The sequence below is a fragment of the Euleptes europaea genome, chromosome 19, assembly GCF_029931775.1.
Source record: "Euleptes europaea isolate rEulEur1 chromosome 19, rEulEur1.hap1, whole genome shotgun sequence".
NCBI lineage: Eukaryota > Metazoa > Chordata > Lepidosauria > Squamata > Sphaerodactylidae > Euleptes > Euleptes europaea.
The window spans coordinates 28,790,632-28,809,751 of record NC_079330.1 but is presented as its reverse complement, the minus strand read 5'-3'; the positions used below and the strand labels follow the sequence as shown (position 1 = coordinate 28,809,751).

Below are 19,120 nucleotides of genomic sequence, written 5' to 3'. Positions count from 1 at the left end.
AAGGAGATTGTGAGCCGTTTTGAGTCTCCTTAAAGGTAGAGAAAATCGGGATATAAAAACCAGCTCTTCTTCTTAAATCCGGGCATGTAGCTGTGCCCCAAGTACAAGGCCCTCTCTGCTGGCTCTCCTCTCAGTGCAATTCTGAGTGGGAAAGGGAGGAGGATCCCCTCAAATTGTTTTTCCTTTCTGGAAAACTTTTCTGTCCCCCATGCAGGCACTTTAGTGAATTTCTGCGCAGTCACCATTTTTGTAAATACCAGATCGAGGTGCTGACCAGTGGGACTGTTTATCTGGCTGATATTCTCTTCTGTGAATCTGCACTCTTCTACTTCTCTGAGGTAAGGGGCTTCCTTTTCCTACTCTGTGTTCAAGTTAAAGAGGTGGGGGAAACTTTAAGCAGAGTGGGTTTGTCTTCCCAAGGGAGGAAGAAAACCCTTCTTCCCATTTTACAGAAGTGGTACTAAGCCTGAGGGAGCGTCTGTCCCAGGCAGAGTTCTTCATGAGGGCACCACCCTCTGGTAGATCGGTGGTTCCCAAACATACACATTCACTCTCTTCTCTCACCAACCCCCAGCACCAAAAAATCATATCGAGATTGAGGATGCTGCATTTCCTAACACCTGCCGCCACCCTGCACCCACGGTGGGATTTTTGTAGGCTTGCAAGCAAAGTTGTGAAAACTGCCAGAAATAGAAAAGTGCTGAATTCTTGCCACCAGACAAACCCTGCTGAGAAGCAGCCATTTCAAATACGTGGCTGAGAAGTAGCAGCTCAAAAGGTTCTGGAGAGCTGCCGGGGATATTTGCAGTAAAGACGTTCTCTTCGTGGGTTAAGCTTCTAATGAGAAAACGTTGGGTTTTTTCTCCTCCTTCCCCTTCCCTACGGGATTTATCTTCCCTGAGAGTGCCTCACCTGTCTGGCAGCATCTCTAGCGGGTTCTGTGGGTGTCCAGTTTCTACAACACTTCCTGTGTTTCTGGATGCAATGTGGTAGGCGATCCTCCTGAGAGCTGCACGGGCTGTCTCTGGCAAAGCGTGATATTCAGTAGTTTGGTAGCCATCCCATGATCTCCTGTGGCCCTGGCCTTGGAAGATAACATCAGGTGAGCCCTGCTGGATCAGACCCAGGGTCCAACCTGTCTACCATCTTGTTTCTCACAGTGGTCAACCAGGTGCCCCAGAAAGCCCACCAGCAGAAGCCTAAAGGCAAGAATATCTCCTTCCCTAGCAAACTATAATTCAGAGGAATACTGCCTTTGAACATGGAGGTTCTATTTTCCCATCATGATCTGTCCTTCTCAAAGTGGTCCAGTCTTCTTTAAAAAACCAGCTTGGCCATCTTTCTGTCCTATGGCAGTGAGTTCCACAATCAATCAATCAACCTTTATTGGCATATAGTCAGAAACATAGCAGTGCACAAAATTCTCTGTCCATTCATTTCCAATTTAAATATAATTTAAACTTTGGTCCTAGTCTTGACAGCTTCCACCAGAAATTCCGCCACCTTTGAAGTGACTTCAGGAATAGAATCATTCATTAAAAACTGGCAAACGGAGGATTCTTAGCTAGATTTCATTTTATCAATCAAGGGTAAAATTGTTTTCTTACGAGGACCGTCGTGCAGATGACAATTTATGATTAGTTCTACAATCAAATTATGCGCTGTGTGAATCAGTAACTTTCCTTGAAAATGGCAAGTGCCCCCCAATAGGTTCATAAACAAAAAAAGGGGGGGGAGACCCCGCCTGAAAAACCAAAAGCTGATACTAGCGTGCACACTCTGTATGGGAGACTAATATAGCCCAGAGTAGAATAAATTGCAGGTATTCCACCTTAGTGGACTTTCAAATTTGAAAATTGATATACACCCCTACCCACATACCTGGGCTTCTATAATTTTATGCATTATATGGGATTGTATCTGACCACTGATGAAGGCCAGTTGGCTGAAACGCGTATTGTCTGTGTGGTTTAAGTTTATCAACCTTAACAGTTGCCATTGTGCTTTGTTTTATCATTTCTAATGTTTTTAACCCTGGTAGAAGTGCCCGAAAATAAATATATTTCTACATAACATTATTTTACCCCAATAGGTTCTTCAGACTCCTCGGGAAGCGCTGAAGAAAAACCTCTCAATCTCTTTTCTAATTTTGCTTTCCAGTACATGGAGAAAGAAGATGCAGTTAATATCTTGCAGTTCTGGTTGGCAGCAGATAACTTCCAGTCTCAGCTGGCTGCCAAGAAGGGCCAGTACGATGGGCAGGAGGCTCAGAATGACGCTATGATTTTATACGATAAGTGAGTCACTTTTCCTTTGTCTCCTCCCCCCACCCCCCGCTGCTTTCATCAACACTCAGCACCTTTATCCTTTCCTATGGGGAGGGGCCGTAGCTCAGAGCTACAGCAATCTACTTGGCATGCAGAAGGTCCCAGGTTCAATCCCTGGCATCTCCAGTTAAAAGGAGGCAGGTAGGCAGTGTGAAAGACCCTTTCCTGAGACCCTGGAGAGCCGCTGCCGGTCTGAGTAGACAATACTGACTGTGATGGACCAAGGGTCTGATTGAGTATAAGGCAGCTTCATGTGTTCATGTGTACTTGACTAGCATGTATCCCACACTTTCCTTCCCCTGTAGTTTTTTTGGGGAGGGGCTGTGGCTCAGTGGTAGAGCATCTGCTTGGCATGCAGAAGGTCCCAGGTTCAATCCCTGGCATCTCCAGTTAAAGGGACTAGGCAGGTAAGTGATGTGAGACCCTGCCTGAGACCCTGGAGAGCCGCTGCTGGTCTGAGTAGACAATACTGACTTTGATGGACCAAGGGTCTGATTCAGTATAAGGACAGCTTCATGTGTTCATGTGTGTTTATTCTGTTCTTTATGTTTGTGGACCATGAGTAAAACAAATTCAATAATACAGAAATAACCAAATGTACAGAAATACAAAATCTGAGGAGTACAGCTGAAAGGAAGTATCGTTAAAAACCGTGGAGAAAATTTTTGCTACAGCAAGGGTTACCTTTGGATCAGTATCAGCCAAGAGCATTGCTTGCAACTATCTCTTGCTTTAGGGCATGCCTCCATCTCTGGATGTACACTGTGATCCATTTATCTCTGGCGAGATCACGCTTTTTACAGTCAACAAAAAAATGCCAAACAGTGAAAACCTCGCCGGGGTCGCCATGATTCAGCTGTGACTTGACGGCACCTCCAGAGAACCCTGGAAGTTACAGTCCTTTGACTGGGGATGCTGAGAGTTTTCAGATACCTCTCCCCTTCTTTCCAAGAACCATAGTTCCCAGCATTCCTTGGGGTGAAACCAGGACTGGTGGCCTGAAATTGGGACACAACATTGATTCATCTTCCTGAGAATGTCAGCATGCATGTTTTTGCTTTAAGGGGGCCAGTCCTTTGCCTCTGTGGCTTTCAGGCCATGCCTGGTTAAGTCCCCCAGGGCCAAAGGGATAATTGTGCAAATGGGGCGCGGGGGAGTGGGGTGGAGAAGCAAGAATAGGTAAACTTGTCAGTGCCTCTCCGAGGTTCTTCTGAAAGAGATGTTGCTGGCAGGGTAGCCGATGGAAAGATGGAAGTCCTGATCTTCTCCTGCTTCTGCCAGCCACCCTCCTCTGAGTGGCACAACCCCCTGAGATTTTAATAAAGGCAAGCTCAGGGGATCAGATGGGGCCTCTGCGCCTGCTTCTGACTTATGTTGGTTCCCCCCAGCATGGTGTAGTGGTTAAAAGCAGTGATTTGGAGCGGTGGACTCTAATCTGGAGAACTGGGTTTGATTCCCCACTCTTCCACATGAGCGGGGGACGCTAATCTGGTGAACCGGGTTGGTTTTGCCACTCCTCCACACGAAGCCAGCTGGGTGACCTTGGGCTAGTCACATCTCTCTTCGAGCTCTCTCAGCCCCACCTACCTCACAGGGTGTCTGCTGTGGGGAGTGGAAGGGAAAGTGATTGTAAGCCAGTTTGATTCTTCCTTAGGTAGTAGAGAAAGCTGGCATATAAAAACCAACTCTTCTTCTTCTTCCCGTTCTTCCTTTGTGCTGCTGCAGGTACTTCTCCCTCCAAGCCACCCACCCTCTTGGTTTCGATGACTCCGTACGACTGGAAATAGAATCCAATATCTGCAGGGAAGGTGGGCCTCTCCCAAACTGTTTCACCACTCCGTTACGACAAGCCTGGACCACGATGGAGAAGGTGGGGCCGGGGACCGTTTCCCTATCTCCCCCCCCCCCCCCGCCTTGCTACCCACCCCAGGGAAAACTAAATAAGCTGGCAACTCTTTTAAAATAGCTGTTTGCTCCTTTGGTCGCTAACAAAGGCCTCTGGATGATCTCTGAAGTGAGTCAGATTATAGATTGGGGGCGGGGGAGCCTCCCTATCACTACGGAGGTTTCTTTTCTCTTGAAAGGGGCATGCTAACCAACAGTTGCGGTCCTTTTCCGCCTTATTTAGTGTCTTTGTTGTGATCACTCTTCCCCCCCCTCCATCTATCACTTTTTTTCACACTTCTTCAAGCAGCTCAGAGTGGCCAACACAGTGTCTCCCCCCACACATACACCCCCCCCCAAAAGCATTTTATAGTTAGGTTAGGTGGCAAGGCCCAAAGGAAGCTTTACGGCTGAGCGAGGATTTGGCCTCCCCAGTCCTGGTCCTGCCCTCTGCCCGCTGCCACCGTGCTGGGTCTCCACAGGCAGCCCCCTCCCCCGGTACGATTTTGCATCCTTTCTCTCCCCTGCCTCTCTCCAGGTGTTCCTGCCCGGCTTCCTGTCCAGCAACCTTTATTACAAATACTTGAATGACCTCATCCACTCGGTGCGAGGAGACGAGTTTGCCAGCGGAGGTGGTGCGCCGACTGGTCACTGCCCCAGCAGCACTCCCGACCACGACTCTCACTCCGGCGCCACAGACAGCGCTTCCTCTTCCCAGGTGCGAGGCCACTTGCTCAGCCCCGTTGCACGAGGCTGCCTGGGGCCACTCGGCCTGATGGGTTCTCCTTTCAGAGCTTGCCCTCCTTCTCCTACACCATAGCTAGTTGCTCTGGCCAGCGTGGTGTAGTGGTTTGGAGCGGTGGACTCTGATCTGGAGAACCGGGTTCGATTCCACACTCCTCCACATGAATGGTGGAACCTAATCTGGTGGACCAGGTTGGTTTCCCCTCTCCTACACATGAAGCCAGCTGGGTGTCCTTGGGCTAGTCACAGCTCTCTTAGAGCTCTCTCAGCCCCACCTATCTCACAGTGTGTCTGTTGTGGGGAGGGGAAGGGAAGATGATTGTAAGCCGGTTTGATTCTTCCTTAAATGGTAAAGAAAGTCAGCATATAAAACCAACTCTTCTTCTTCTTGGTGATCAACAATGAAGTGGCAGGGGGAGAAGCAAGGAGTAGAGTAAATTTACCTGTATAGCCATCAACTGTTACAAAATAACCTTACAGTTTTCTAAAAATTTTGTGGAATAACAGCATTAATAGTTAGAAATTAAACATTAGTAATGGTACCGGTAAAAACAACAGTTGACAGAAATTTACCATAGAATATAGATAATTTTAAACTAAAAAAAAATTGTTCTCTCTAAAAAATTTCTAAACAGTTACTCTCTTTAAAACCTCTTTAGCTCTTATTTTCTTTATAGCCTGGGCAAATACTGACATTCTATAGGTAACATATAGACCAGTGTCTGATAATAAAATCAATTTTTCAGATTCAGAGGTAAAGTTTACACTTTTCAATAACCCATCTAAGAATTTGGCTTAGATTTCACATACAACAGGCATGATGAAATGTAATGGACTAGATCCTCTGGATTTGAGAAGCAAGGAGAGTTCAGTTAATGAGGAGTTGACGGCAGGGAATAGAGTAAAGGGGCTCTGTGACGGTTCAGGGAGATATTGAGGGTCATTGTGGGTCACTGGATAGATCATCAGCAGGAGTCCTCCTTTTGGCAAACTGCTTTGCTTCTCCCATTACACTAAACACGGGGCTGGGGAGGAGCTCTGGCTCAGTGGTAGAGCATCTGCTTGGCATGCAGATGGTCCCAGGTTCAATCCCCGGCATCTCCAGTTAAAGGAACTTCACATTGCCGCCACCACCCCATTCTTCAGGGTTTCTTGTCCCCCCAGGATCCACATTTAATGAAGATCGGGGGCTGCAGTGGGAGAGGAGATGCAGAAAAGTTCTGTTATGCTGATGGACATTTTAGTCCAGGGAACAGGCAGAGCCTGCGGTCTGGCTGGGCCAGTCCCCTGCCGCCAGAAAATCCTGTGACAAAGCTCACAGCAAAAACAAAACAAAACATGCAGGGTCTGTGCTCTGCTTGTACGGGCAAGAGGTGGCCTGCCACGCCAATGATGGTGCTGCTGGTGCGTTTGGTGGCTGTTTGCTGAAGAATCTTCTGCCAACAGGTGGCCAGTGCAGTCTACAGTAGCAAAAGTCCACCACGAATTGGTCTGCTGTTCAGTAGTGGACCACAGTGGGGAAGGGCTGTAGCTCACTGGTAGAACATTTGCTTGGCATGCAGAAGGTCCCAGGTTCAATCCCCGGCATCTCCAGTTAAAGGGACCGGGCAAGTAGGTGATGTGAAAGACTTCTGCCTGAGACCCTGGAGAGCCGCTGCTGGTCTGAGTAGACAATACTGACCTTGATGGACCAAAGGTCTGATTCAGTATAAGGCAGCTTCGTGTGTTCACACTGAATGTTCTTCCCATTGCAAGCACTAAAAGATCAGCTGTGTTCAGGTTCTGCGCCCTCTCTCTCTCTCTATTCCTTATCCCCTGAACCTGGGATTTCTGTTACAGCCCAGTCTCAAAATGGCTAACATAAAAATCCTGAAAAACTTTGATGAAGCAATAATTGTGGATGCAGCCAGCCTGGATCCAGAGTCCTTGTATCAACGGACGTATGCCGGGTAAGGTTCCTTTGGAGCGTGGTGCGAGTGGGTGGGACAAGGAAGCGTGTTTTGCCCTCCCTAGCAGCAGTGAAACTTGGGCTTAGGGAGAGGGTTTGGGTCTCTGCGGCCTGTGGCATCTCAGTTACTTCCCCCAGGTTGCAATGAGTTCCACTGGTTTTTCCAGCACCATGTTTCTAGTATTGTGGCTGCACAATGTAAGGCCCTCCCTGTTTGTGGCCCCTGAGGGAATGCCAGGTGCTGTTCCCCTTCCCTCACTTAGTGAGGGGCCAGAAGGCCATACGGAGTGGAGAAATAGCATACAGAGTGGTATAGTAGTTAAGAGCAGTGGTATGTAGCAGTGGACTCTAATCTGGAGAATTGGGTTTGATTCCCCACTGTTCCACATGAGCAGCGGATAGGGTTGCCAACCTCCAAGTACTCAGCACAGAGACACTAGTACAAAGTAGACAAAATATTATTGTGTTTAAACATGCAATAAAGCAAAGTGCAATGCTTTATTGCATGTTTAAACACAATAATATTTTGTCTACTTTGTACTAGTGTCTCTGTGCTGAATTCCAAACCTTATGGTATTAGCATGGGAGTGCTTTATTTTTGTGGTTTGCTAACCTCCAAGTACTAGCTGGAGATCTCCTGCTAGTACAACTGATCTCCAGCCGATAGAGATAAGTTCCCATGGAGAAAATGGCCGCTTTGGCAATTGGACTCTATGGCATTGAAGTCCCTTCCCAAACCCTGCCCTCCTCAGGCTCTGCCCCAAAAACCTCCCACCGGTGGCAGAGAGGGACCTGGCAATCCTAGCGGTGGACTCTAATCTGGTGAACTTGGTTGGTTTCCCCACTCTTACATATGAAGCCAGCTGGGTGACCTTGGGTTAGTCACCTTGGGTTCTCTTCGAGCTCTCTCAGCCCCACCTACCTCACAGGGTGTCTGTTGTGGAGAGGGGAGGGAAGCCGATTTGATTCTTAAGTGGTAGAGAAAGTCGGCATATAAAAACCAACTCTTCTTCTCTCCCTGGATTCAGAGAGATTTTCGCAGTGTGTGAAATTGCTGGGAGAATAAAAGGCTTGGAGGAGCAGCGGGTCAGGGCGAGGAGGAAAATAGGAACAGTGCAAAACAGAGGGGAGGGACCTGGTTGGGGCACAAAGCAGAGAGAGGACTGTGGGCTGTGCAGAGTGCAAGGTGTGAACCCTGGGTAGGAGAGAAGGGGAGCGCTTTGAGGTATGGAGGAGATAATCAGGGGGGTGGAGTTGCAGAGAGACCTACAGGTGGGCAGTGGGAGATGGAGATGCAGAGAGAGGAGGTAACCCTTGTACCATTCATCCAGGGTATGGAGCTAGTAGAAGAGAGAAAGGAGGGAGAGGATGCAGATAAATTTAGTGCTTTCTGCAGTTCATTCTAACTGACCCTTTCAAATTGTTTTTCTGGGCTAATGCAGTTCTTTTCCGTTAATAACACTATAAATTGGCCCTTGGAGGGATTTTTGTTATGCAGCTCCGATGTTAGAAAAAACCCCTCCCAAAAAAGTGTTCAGCAAGCATCTTAAAAGCTGGAGGGGGAACTTCCAGATTCCAAGCACGTTACAGATTCCAGATTCCAACCGCATTACTGAAACTTTCCCATGCTATGAGGGGTGGTTGTTTTCGGTGGTGGTCTCTTTATCCACTGACTCTCACTGCAGGAAGATGTCGTTCGGGCGAGTCAGCGACCTGGGCCAGTTCATCAGAGAGTCCGAACCGGAGCCCGACATCAAGAAGTCCAAAGGTTGTCTTCCACCCCATCCTGAGCATTCGCTGAGGAGTTGCGGCTCCTGGCCCGAGTGGACTTCTCTCCTGGTCTTTCCTGTCTCAAGCCCCTACCCACCTGCAGTCTGTCCTAAAAGGCCTCCACACTTGGCCATTGTTAGGCCACCTTATGGCTTGGGAAGGGGGGTAGAACAGGCCTTAGGAAGAGCTCGCAGATTACTTAGGGCAGGGTGAAATGGGAGGCAGGAGGTCACCTCACAACCATGCTTGGTAAAGATTTGCCGGCTAGATGAGGACAGCCAGGTAGCTCCCCCGATCGCGCATGTGCAAGCAGGGTTCTGTCCGTTAATCCCAAATCCCTGATAGACTGCCCCTGAACAAGGAGGCTGTGCAGCTGGCTGATAAGGCTATAACATGCTTAAGGGCATTTGTCGGCGGTGGCGGAGATGAAGTCTCTGGCACTGAGTGAGTGGCCGAGGGGCCCTGAACGCCACAGAAGGGTACCTGCGCTCTGGTCATAGCTAGGCACGGCCTCGGCAAGGAGGAAGCCTGCACTGAGTGTGAAGGAGGGCAGGAGAAAGTTGCCTGGACAGAGAGAAGGGCATGTTGCCAGGGAAAGTCAGAGTGAGCAAGGCTGCCGTAGGCATGCTTGGTAGAAGGAAGAAGCCCGATCTTTGGCTGCAGGCGTCTCATCCTCCATGGGAAATCTAGGGCCCGTTCCCTCTGAAGCCATGCGTATCAATGGCCATCACAACCCTTCTCTGGTTGGCAGTGCCCAGAAGATTGCCCTGCTGGTCCAAGAAGCAGCAGCCTCTGGCTAACACGGCTTTCTCTCTCTGATCCCTCACTCCAGGGTCCATGTTTTCACAAGCGATGAAGAAATGGGTGCAAGGAAACACGGATGAGGTAGGCCTGCCTATTCTCGCCCCCAGCCCAGAAGCCAAAGAGGACATTGACTCTAAGCTCCGTTTTATGTTGGCGAGAAGGAGCATTTCCACAGGCTCCAGGAAATTCAGGGCACCCAAAAGCCATTGCTGGAATCGGTTTTGCAAATGACACCTAATTCTACTCCATAAATTCAGATGTTCACCATTTGGGAATTTTTTGTAGCGGTTTGGAGGCCAGATTTGCTGGCTGATGTGTCAAGGCCACAGCCAATGGTGTGTGTGTGTGTGTGTGTGTGTGTGGCCGCAGCCAGCTCTGTGTGTGCGTGCACGCGCCCTCTCCCTCCCCACCCCTTCAGTTTGTCTATTCGAGCTCAGCTGCCGCCTCTGCTGACAGCCCCCTTGTCTCCTTTAGGCCCAAGAAGAGATGGCCTGGAGAATAGCCAAGATGATAGTCAACGATGTCATGCAGCAAGCCCAGCCCAGCCCAGCTGTGGAACAAGTTACCAAGGTAATGGGGGAGGGAGCGGGGCAGGCCTCCATTTCACAGCTGGCTAGAGGTCGGTTCGCTGAGGGGGGGTCAGATCAGCTAGTGGCATTGTGATGACGTCCTTCCATGTGTGAAGCCTGGCTTGCTGGCACAAGATCTCTATTCTGCAAGCAGGGACGGTTTTGCATTGCTGTCAGCTTGTGGTACCCTGGAGGTCAATGCGATGTATAGAATCATAGAGTTGGAAGGGACCACCAGGGTAATCTAGTCCAACCCCCTGCACAATGCAGGAAATTCCAAACTATCTTCCCCCACACACACACTCTCAGTGACCCCTACTCCACACCCAGAAGATGCCCAAGATGCCCTCCCTCTCATGATCTGCCTAAGGTCATAGAATCAGCATTGCTGACAGATGGCCATCTAGCCTCTGCTTAAAAACCTCCAGGGAAGGAGAGCTCACCACCTTCCGAGGAAGATTATATTATATTATATTGAGAAAAAGTAGGGTAGACATTAGAGCTTTCTGCTCCCTTGTAATCCTAGGATTCTGTAAGGAGCAGTAACAGCCGGGGCGGGGGGGGGAGGGGCGGAGTGGTCGGGGAGGTTTTGCTCCACTCCTCATAGAGGTTTCCAAACAGTGCTCCACGGAGCACTTGGTGCTCCGCGAAACATCTCCTAGAGCTCTGTTAAGAGTTTGGAAAGAAAAATACTACTGTCATTTGGTTTAGTATATAGGTGCTAGGTGAAAATTAGTGCTCCGTGACTAATTTCTCTCCTGAGAAGTGCTCCATGACTCAAAAAGTTTGAGAACCTCTGCCTTATAGTATAGGGTGTGTGTAAGGTGTTTCACCTGTGTCTCTTCCCCCCCCCCACCTCCACCCCAACACACACACTTTGTAGGCAGAGAAGGTTAGCTGAGCCCTTCTAATGCCTCTCTTTAGAGAGCCTTGATTTCCGGCTGGGGTCTTGAGCTCGCAAATGCTGCTGAAAATACCTGGATGCATTTCTTTGCCCAGATGTAAGCTTGGGGGAGATCCCCAGCAGCCAGTTGGCAAAATGAGCTCCTTGGCAAACAAGCAGAGCTCCAAGTTATTTTGCAAAATGTGAAGTTGTTTACGTGAAGAGCCTTCTTTGACCTGCTGCCTGCTTTGGGGGGGGGCACAAACTAGGGAGTTCCCTCTTCCCCCCTGAGCCTTTTTTAGCCAGCTTGGCTCTGACTTTCCTCTTTCTTGTTAACAGTCTTCCCCTTGCTTTTTCTAGCTATGATCGTCGAAATTCCGAAGCAAGAGGGAAATTTCTGCCTCTGGAGAGGCGGACTTGTGTTTCTCACCCGCCTCCTCCTCCAGTTGGTTAACTCTTTTTCCATGGCCAGTGGAAACCAAGCACTGTTAACTTTGAACAGCTGATGTATTTCCCCCCCCCCCCCCGCTCATCTTTAGAAGGAATATTGTAGGGAGGGGAGCCCAGATCTTCTCTCTTTAAGCGCAAGTTTAATTTGCTTCCTCTTTACGTACACACTGCATCCCCCCCCAAGTGAATAAACATACCACTGGCCAAACAGACCTCCCAGCTCCGTCTGTGAAGGATTATTTGTGGTTTTTGAAAAGTTGGACCAGGACCTTGGCCTCCGTTGGGGATCTTCCTTTCACCGTAGGTTCCTAGCTACAACTTTTGGTTTTTTTAGAAAATTCACAGCCAGAAAGGCACTGGGCACCTTAATCTATCGGAGAAGGTGGAGCGGTTGCCAGTGCTTGGTCCTGAAAATCCTGGAGCCGTTTTGAGTTCCTCCTTACTTGAAGTGTTCTGAACTCTCACTCAAACTGGACTGTCCGGGTTTCGTGTTAAAGTTTCAAAAGAAGTTGGTTGCGAGCGACTGGCGATTAACCTAACTTCTGCCCGTATTCAGGTCTTGTTCATTCCTGGCTTCTAAAACGTTCAGCCTCCCACTGGGCTGATCCTGCAACAGGCGGATGCCACTAGGGGCTGAAATGCAGGCAGGAGGAAATTGCCCTCTCTGCCCCCCCCCCCCCCAGGCTGGCTCTCTTTTTTTTTTTTTGCCTGGCCAGTGGCTCCTGTTGAACCGGAAGGGTCTCTATTCGTGGGCGTATTATTGTTTTTAATTGCCATTTTTAAAGCATTGAGCCGCTGCCTTCCATAGAATTCCTTGCAACCTTTTGGGACTGATAGCAATTTTCGCTCTACTTGAAGCAGCACTTCCACTTTTCTAACACCCCCGGCAATGGGAAGATAATTTGCTGGAGTGCCCAGAGCGCTCCAGGTGGGAGTCCACTCCGTGTTTTCTCTTGCACCTTTCATTTCTATTTGAAACTTTTTTTCCTGTTTGGAGGTTTTTTTTAAAAATGCCTGTTTGCTTTTGGGGTTTTTTTTTCCTGAAGACTTGTGCAAAAAAATTGAAATAAAGCCACCCCACCGCACCCCAAATCGCCTGTAGAATTGCTCTTGATTTCTCTCCAGCATTTCGACAAGTCTCGGGGGATGAAGTGGCCACCCACCCTGTTGGCAATATTTGATCCTAGCAAGGCATTCGGCGTCGGTCTGCCAGAAGCAAAGAGCTGGGTATCGGTTTTTGGGTACTGTGTACCACCACCTTATTGTCTCATGCCCAAGTATTCATGTACTTAAAACCATATTTAATTGTGTTTTGATTGAAAAAGTATATATATATATATATAAATATTACAAATTTGTGTCATTTTCCTGTGTGATTTTTTCCGATAGAGGCCTGAAAACTATGCTTTTTTCTCTCTACCGGCAGCGGTGAATTTGTCTCCCGAACCTCCTCCTGCGGTAATGGAGGCTTTGGGGGGAGCCGCCGGTCAGGGCCTAGAAATGGATTTGGATATTTTCATTTTTTGGCGTTGTTCGTTCTGAGCTGCCGTTGGTTTTCCTAGATCAAAAGGGATATTCAGGACTGGGAAATCCCCACAGTCTTGGCCAGAATGCTGCTAACTCAGTGAATGGCCAGCCGAAAAATTCTAATAGAGGTAATTGTAAATGCGGATGAGAGCAAACAGGTTCTAAATTTCGAACTCACTGCACCTATCTACAAAAGAGCTTTTGGAGTTGTGAGGAGCAAGGCTGCCTAAAAGTATCCAGTGTGTGCGTGCAGTGGCAGAGAGAAGGTTTTGATTGATATCCCACCACTGTTGGAAAACAGGTAAGGTTGCCAGCTCTGGGTTGGGAAATACCTGGAAATTTGGGGGGCGGAGCCTGAGGAGGGTGGGGTTTGGGAAGGGGAGGGACTTCAATGCCAGAGAGTCCAATTGCCAAACATTTCTCCAGGTGAACTGATCTCTATTGGCTGGAGATCAGTTGTAATAGCAGGAGATCTCCAGCTAGTACCTGAAGTTTGGCAACCCTAGAAATGGGCTAGCGATAACATATATAAAATGCAGTCGAATTTGGAATGCTGTGTAGAGTTTGGGTCACTCCCTCTGAAAGGGGGTATTGCACATCCGGAGCAGAAAAGAAGACGTGTTCTTTTGCGCACTGAGAAGAGGGGCAGCGCTTCCGGCTCCAGGGGCCCCCGCTGCAGAGGAGGGAGCGTGAAAGAATATGGAGGCCAGAGAAAGGGGGAAAGAGTGGAGTTAGTGTGGGGAAGCAAATGATGGGAGAGAGGCTTATGAAATGTTGAGTGGTGGGTGGGACAGGGGAATTGTTTTTCATCCTAATATTTTAAATCAGGATTGCCCAGTGAAATAGAGCAGCCAAACAAGAGCCCCTCCTTCAAGCAAAGGACAGGGCACTCTGGAATTCCCTGCCTCAAGAAGTAGCAGCAGCTTCTAGCTTCAGTGTGGTTCGCACATGCAGAAGGCTGCGGTGGTAGAAGGCATTCCTTCAAGGGTTGGGAGTCCAGTTTAGAATGTCCTTTTGCAGTTAAGAAAAAAAAAGTTGGTTTTTATATGCCGACTTTCTCTACCACTTAAGGAAGAATCAAACCAGCTTACAATCACCTTCCCTTCCCCTCCCCACAACAGAAACCCTGTGAGGTAGGTGTGGCTGACAGAGCTGTGACTAGCCCAAGGTCACCCAGCAGGCTTCATGTGGAGGAGCGGGCAAACAAACCCAGTTCACCAGATTAGCGTCCGCCACTTGAGTGGGGAATCAAACCCGGTTCTCCAGATCAGAGTCCACCAAACCACCATTCTTAACCCATATACCACGCTGGCTTAAAAAAAATGCCCTGCAACTAGAAAGGTAGCACAGGAAGAAAGGTTGTTTGCCAGGGGTACAACACACGTGCTCCCCAGCCCTGACCAGTGGAGCTCTGGTAGGTCTGATCTGGCCCTTTAACATTCCAGGAAGGATCCTATGCCCTAGAGGACCTCCAGCAACCATCAGCAAGCTCAGGCACGCAGCTTCTGCAGGGACTGCTCCCCTCAGCTTGCTACTACAGGGCTGCTCTAAGGTCCCCATCCACCCCTGTGCCCTCTTCATGCTGTGGCAGAGGTGCGGTGGCCCCAGGCACCCAGTTTCCAGCACGCAAGAGGTCCGATCTTCATCCTTTGTTCCAAGGCAGTTCCCCAGAAGCAACTGCCGCCCCCTCTTCCCACTGCCTTGGCCCCCTCCTGCTGCTGCTTTCCCTCCCCACTGCTTTCTCCTCTTGCTCCTTTGACCTATGCTAGTATGCATAAATGGATAGGCTATAAGTCTGCCTTGGTATAAAGTCAGCTCATATGGGGAGCGAGGCCCCGTGACCTGGTGGTAGAACAGAGGACCTCTGACATAAGATGTCCTGTACCGGAGAAGATGGAACTCTGGCCTCGTTGGGTTTAAATTGGGTTGTGTAGATTAGAAGGATTGCGGATCACCTGCTTTGCATGCCGGAGATCCCAGGCTCAGTCTCTGACATGTCCAGCTAAAGAATCTGCTTGTAGCAGGACTGGAAGGTCCTGGAGAGCCACTGCCAAGCAAGCAGACAGAAATGGGTGTGGACCTTGGGGAAAGGCAGCTAGAGATGTTCGTATAGGGAAGGTCAGTAGCCCGGTGTTAGAGCACATACTTAGCATGCCAAAGATCACAGGTTCTATTCCCTTCCCTTCCCATTAAAAGGATCTCATGTCACACAGCAGTGGTTTCTTTGGCCAAGATCTAGGAGAACAGTGTTAGAGCACGCACTTAGCATGCCAAAGATCACAGATTTGATTCCCAGCCCTTCCAGTTAAAAGGATCTCACGTAGCAGTGGCTTCTTTGGCCAAGATCTAGGAGAACAGCTGTCAGCCAGAGTAGGTAATACTTGGCTAGGTGCACCAATGTGAAAGAATGCTTCAAATGTTCATTACACAGAACTTTGCAGGGGGGAGGATTACAAATAGAAGATCCAGACTCTGCTCACCACCTTGGTTAAAGGAGTTAGGAAGGGCATTTTGCTGCCTGAAATCCTGGAGAGCTCCTTTCAATCAGCATAGATGATGCTGTGTTAGGTAGCCCAATGGTCCAGCTCACTTACAGGGAGATTCCTATGGTAATGGTCCATACGTTGTGGCAGCAAAGAGCACCATGCTTGCATGTAGGTCTCAGGTTCAGTCCCCAACACCTCCACTTTAAGAATCACAGGTGTTGGGGGAAAGTCTTCTCTGTGTTTGAGACACCAGATAATAGCTGCCAGTCAATGCTCTGCTAAATGGACTGGTGTTCTGATTCAGTTTCAGCCAACTTGGTCTTAGCAGCAGCTTTTCACACAGAAGGCCCCAGATTCAGTCTCGTTATCATTCAAGAATTGCAGAGAACAGTTTTTAGGGAAGATCTTTCTGGCGGAGACCCCTCCTGTTGGTCAGAGTAGACAATGCTGCAACTTGGCCATGAAGAACAGGGAGATGTCCGTCAGTGGCTAATTGCCATGACAGCTAAATGGAACCTTCATCAGAGGTAATATATCAGTTGCTGAGGGATGAACAATGGAAGGGGTGTGTGGCTGTGTCTGTTCCATGTGGGCTTTCCGGTACACCTGGCAGGCTACTGTGGGAAACTAGATGCTGGACTAGATGACCTCTCGGCCTGATCCAGCAGGGCCGCTCTTGGTATGAGAAACAGGACGCTGTGAGTCTGTGCGTCCGTATTTGCCCCTGTAAGATGTTGGAGGGTGGGTCATTTAGCACAGCCCTTTACTAGTGTGTGTGTGTGTGTGTGCGCGTGCTAAGTGCTGTCAAGTCTCTTCCGACTCAGGTGACCCTATGAATCAATGTCCTTTAAAACATCCTATCGTTAACAGCCTTGCTCAGGTCTTGCACAGAAGCCTGGGCCACGATAAATCTGTTAGCCTTTTAAGTACACCCAGACTCTTCTTTCACTGCAATAGACTTACCAATGCAATCTTGTGTACCTGTACTCAGAAGTGAGCCTTTTGTTCCTGCAACAATGCATACACCCAGGTAAAGCATCAGGGTTTCCAGGTCCCTCTTTGACACTGGTGGGAGGTTTTTGGGGTGGAGCCTGAGGAGGGTGGGGTTTGGGGAAGGGGAGGGGCTTCAGTGCCCTAGAGTCCCAATTGTCAAAGCAGACTTTTTCTCCAGGGAAGCTGATCTCTATCGGCTGGAGATCAGTTGAAAAAGCAGATCTCCAGCTAGTATCTGGAGATTGGCAACCCTATAAAGCATGCATAAGACGGCAGCCCCAACATGGCAGCTCTCCCCCTCCCTTCATTAGTAACCAGGCAGGTCTGACGGAGGGAGCTTTGACTCCTGAAATCTCATACCCCAAGAATCGTGATGGTGTCTGGACTCGAACCGAGCTGCTAGGAGAAGGAGGAGGAGGAGAAGGAGTAGTAGTAGTATTTATATGCCGACTTTCTCTACCACTTAATTCACAGTGGGTAGCCGTGTTTGTCTGCAGTAGTAGAAAAGAGCAAGAGTCCAGTAGCACCTTCAAGACTAACAAAAATATTTTCTGGCAGGGCAGGAGCTTTCGTGAGCTGTGGCTCACGAAAGCTCCTACCCTGCCAGAAAATATTTTTAGTCTTTAAGGTGCTACTGGACTCTTGCTCTTTTCTGAAGAAGCGAGCTGTGGCTCACGAAAGCTCCTACCCTGCCAGAAAATATTTTTAGTCTTTAAGGTGCTACTGGACTCTTGCTCTTTTCTGAAGAAGTGAGCTGTGGCTCACGAAAGCTCCTACCCTGCCAGAAAATATTTTTAGTCTTTAAGGTGCTACTGGACTCTTGCTCTTTTCTGAAGAAGTGAGCTGTGGCTCACGAAAGCTCCTACCCTGCCAGAAAATATTTTTAGTCTTTAAGCTGCTACTGGACTCTTGCTCTTTTCTTCTACCACTTAAGGGAGACTCAAACCGGCTTACAACCTCCTTCCCCCCAACAGACACCTGTGAGGTAGGTGGGGCTGAGAGAGTGTGACTAGCCCAAGGTCACCCAGCTGGCTTCGTGTGGAGGAGTGGGGAACCGAGCCGGGCTCTCCAGATCAGACTCCAAACCACCCCTCTTAACCACCGCACCCACGTGGCTGCCCTCAAACCGGCAGCTCCCAGGCTCTCTCGCCATGCCCCCTTCTCCCCATTAGGTGGCGGCAGAGTGTTCCTTCCAGAGAGGTAGACACCGCCCCTTGGCGCGGGAAGATGACGTCGCCCTTCCCTTTCCACGTGGGGAGAGAAGGAAAGCAAGGGAGAGCCCGGCTGGCCTTTCCGAAGGGAGGGTAAATGCGTTCGAGCTTCCAGCTTGGAAATAGGGGCTGCAGAACGAGGGGGTGGGATTGAGGGCTTAGTATAGTCTTATTTATTGGGGGTGGGTGGGGAGGAGAGAGAAAAATGTTGGTCCTGTGGGAAGGGAGGGCATTGACTTAGGCTTGGGGGCGAGTGGCTTGGTCCAGGGTTTTTATTTACTTTGATGTGGTAAACGGGGGTTCGTGGGGGGGGGAAGAGAGACCCGAGATCGTTATCAAGAAAGTTTATTCCAGCTGGTCACCCAGTCGCTGTAGCAAGCGAAATAACTGGGCCCCGATTATACTGGGGCGCACACTTTTAACCAAAATCGATGCCTTGAGAGGACGTGTCAACATGTCACGCCTGTCAGGTTGTTTACAAAGGCCATTTATTCATGGAAGGTTTTGCATTGGATTTGTCACTCTATAGATGCACATTTTCCCCATCTGAATCCTCAAAACTCTGCATGGCGGCTTATTGTTGAGTTTTGAGAATATGGATGGGGGGAAAGTGCATCTAAAGAGTGGCAGATCCAATGCAAAACCTTCCATGAATAAAAGTAGAAAGACTGGAGCCTCTAGAGCTCAGGCAGTTATTTCCAGTTCCAGTTCTTGTTATTGCTCACAGTAACTTTTCCCTGACATTTACCCTATTAACTTAGCACACACACACACACAGCTAGCTAGTATCCAGGCAGACATTCTTCCCCTGGTAACTCAACACACACACACACACACACACACACATAGAGTTATTCTGCCCAGCAACAAGCTAATTCCTTGCTGTCCTAATACATTTTCAATACATTTACAGAAAGGAAAAGAGGTTATTACAAATTGTTAAATCAGTGGATCTTCCATAGTCAGGGGAAGTCTACCTTGCTGTCTCAACCTTTTGGAGGCGGTTACCAGATTATACGGGGAAGGTCAGATGTTTGGAATGGTCCTTCATGTCGGGGTCCCCAACATCTTTCCTGGTGTCCGCTAAGTGTTTTCAGAAAGTGGGTGGAGCCAGGTTTTGCCCAGCACAGCTTCTGACAGGCTGTTAGCAATTTTATTGATTGTGCAGATTAAAACAATGTTGCTTTAGCAGCAGCTGCCACCAACATTGACTGTATTCTGTCTGTCTCTCCTCTTTCCAAGTGCGTTTTTAAAAGTACCCTTCTTCTCCCCCATTCTTGGATTTCATCTGGGTGTGTATATGGCTCAGCCTCCTGCAGTAGCTATTTTGTGGTTGTGCCCACCACCCTGTGTCAGAATTCCAAAGGTGCTTGCAGACTCAAAAAGGGTGGGAGTCCCTTGCTTTATGTAGAAACCAGTGTGGTGTAGTGGTTAAGAGCGGTGGTTTGGAGCTGTGGACTAATCTGGAGAGCCGGGTTTGATTCCCCACTCCTCCACATGAGCAGCGGAGGCTAATCTGGTGAA

General features: G+C 49.0%; 1 protein-coding gene across 1 annotated transcript in view; it reads left to right on the top strand.

Annotated features, from left to right (window-relative positions):
- The window catches only part of AKAP10 (A-kinase anchoring protein 10), a 39,082-nt gene extending 27,709 nt beyond the window's left edge, over nucleotides 1-11,373 (top strand). The window contains exons 7-15 of the mRNA XM_056865151.1: nucleotides 215-338; nucleotides 2,161-2,297; nucleotides 4,053-4,197; nucleotides 4,750-4,929; nucleotides 6,795-6,904; nucleotides 8,589-8,671; nucleotides 9,506-9,558; nucleotides 9,952-10,047; nucleotides 11,290-11,373. Of these exons, the coding sequence (XP_056721129.1) occupies nucleotides 215-338; nucleotides 2,161-2,297; nucleotides 4,053-4,197; nucleotides 4,750-4,929; nucleotides 6,795-6,904; nucleotides 8,589-8,671; nucleotides 9,506-9,558; nucleotides 9,952-10,047; nucleotides 11,290-11,295 (934 nt within the window). The 3' untranslated portion in view covers nucleotides 11,296-11,373. The remainder of the gene's footprint in view (nucleotides 1-214; nucleotides 339-2,160; nucleotides 2,298-4,052; nucleotides 4,198-4,749; nucleotides 4,930-6,794; nucleotides 6,905-8,588; nucleotides 8,672-9,505; nucleotides 9,559-9,951; nucleotides 10,048-11,289) is intronic.
- The last annotated feature ends 7,747 nt before the right edge of the window (nucleotides 11,374-19,120 follow it).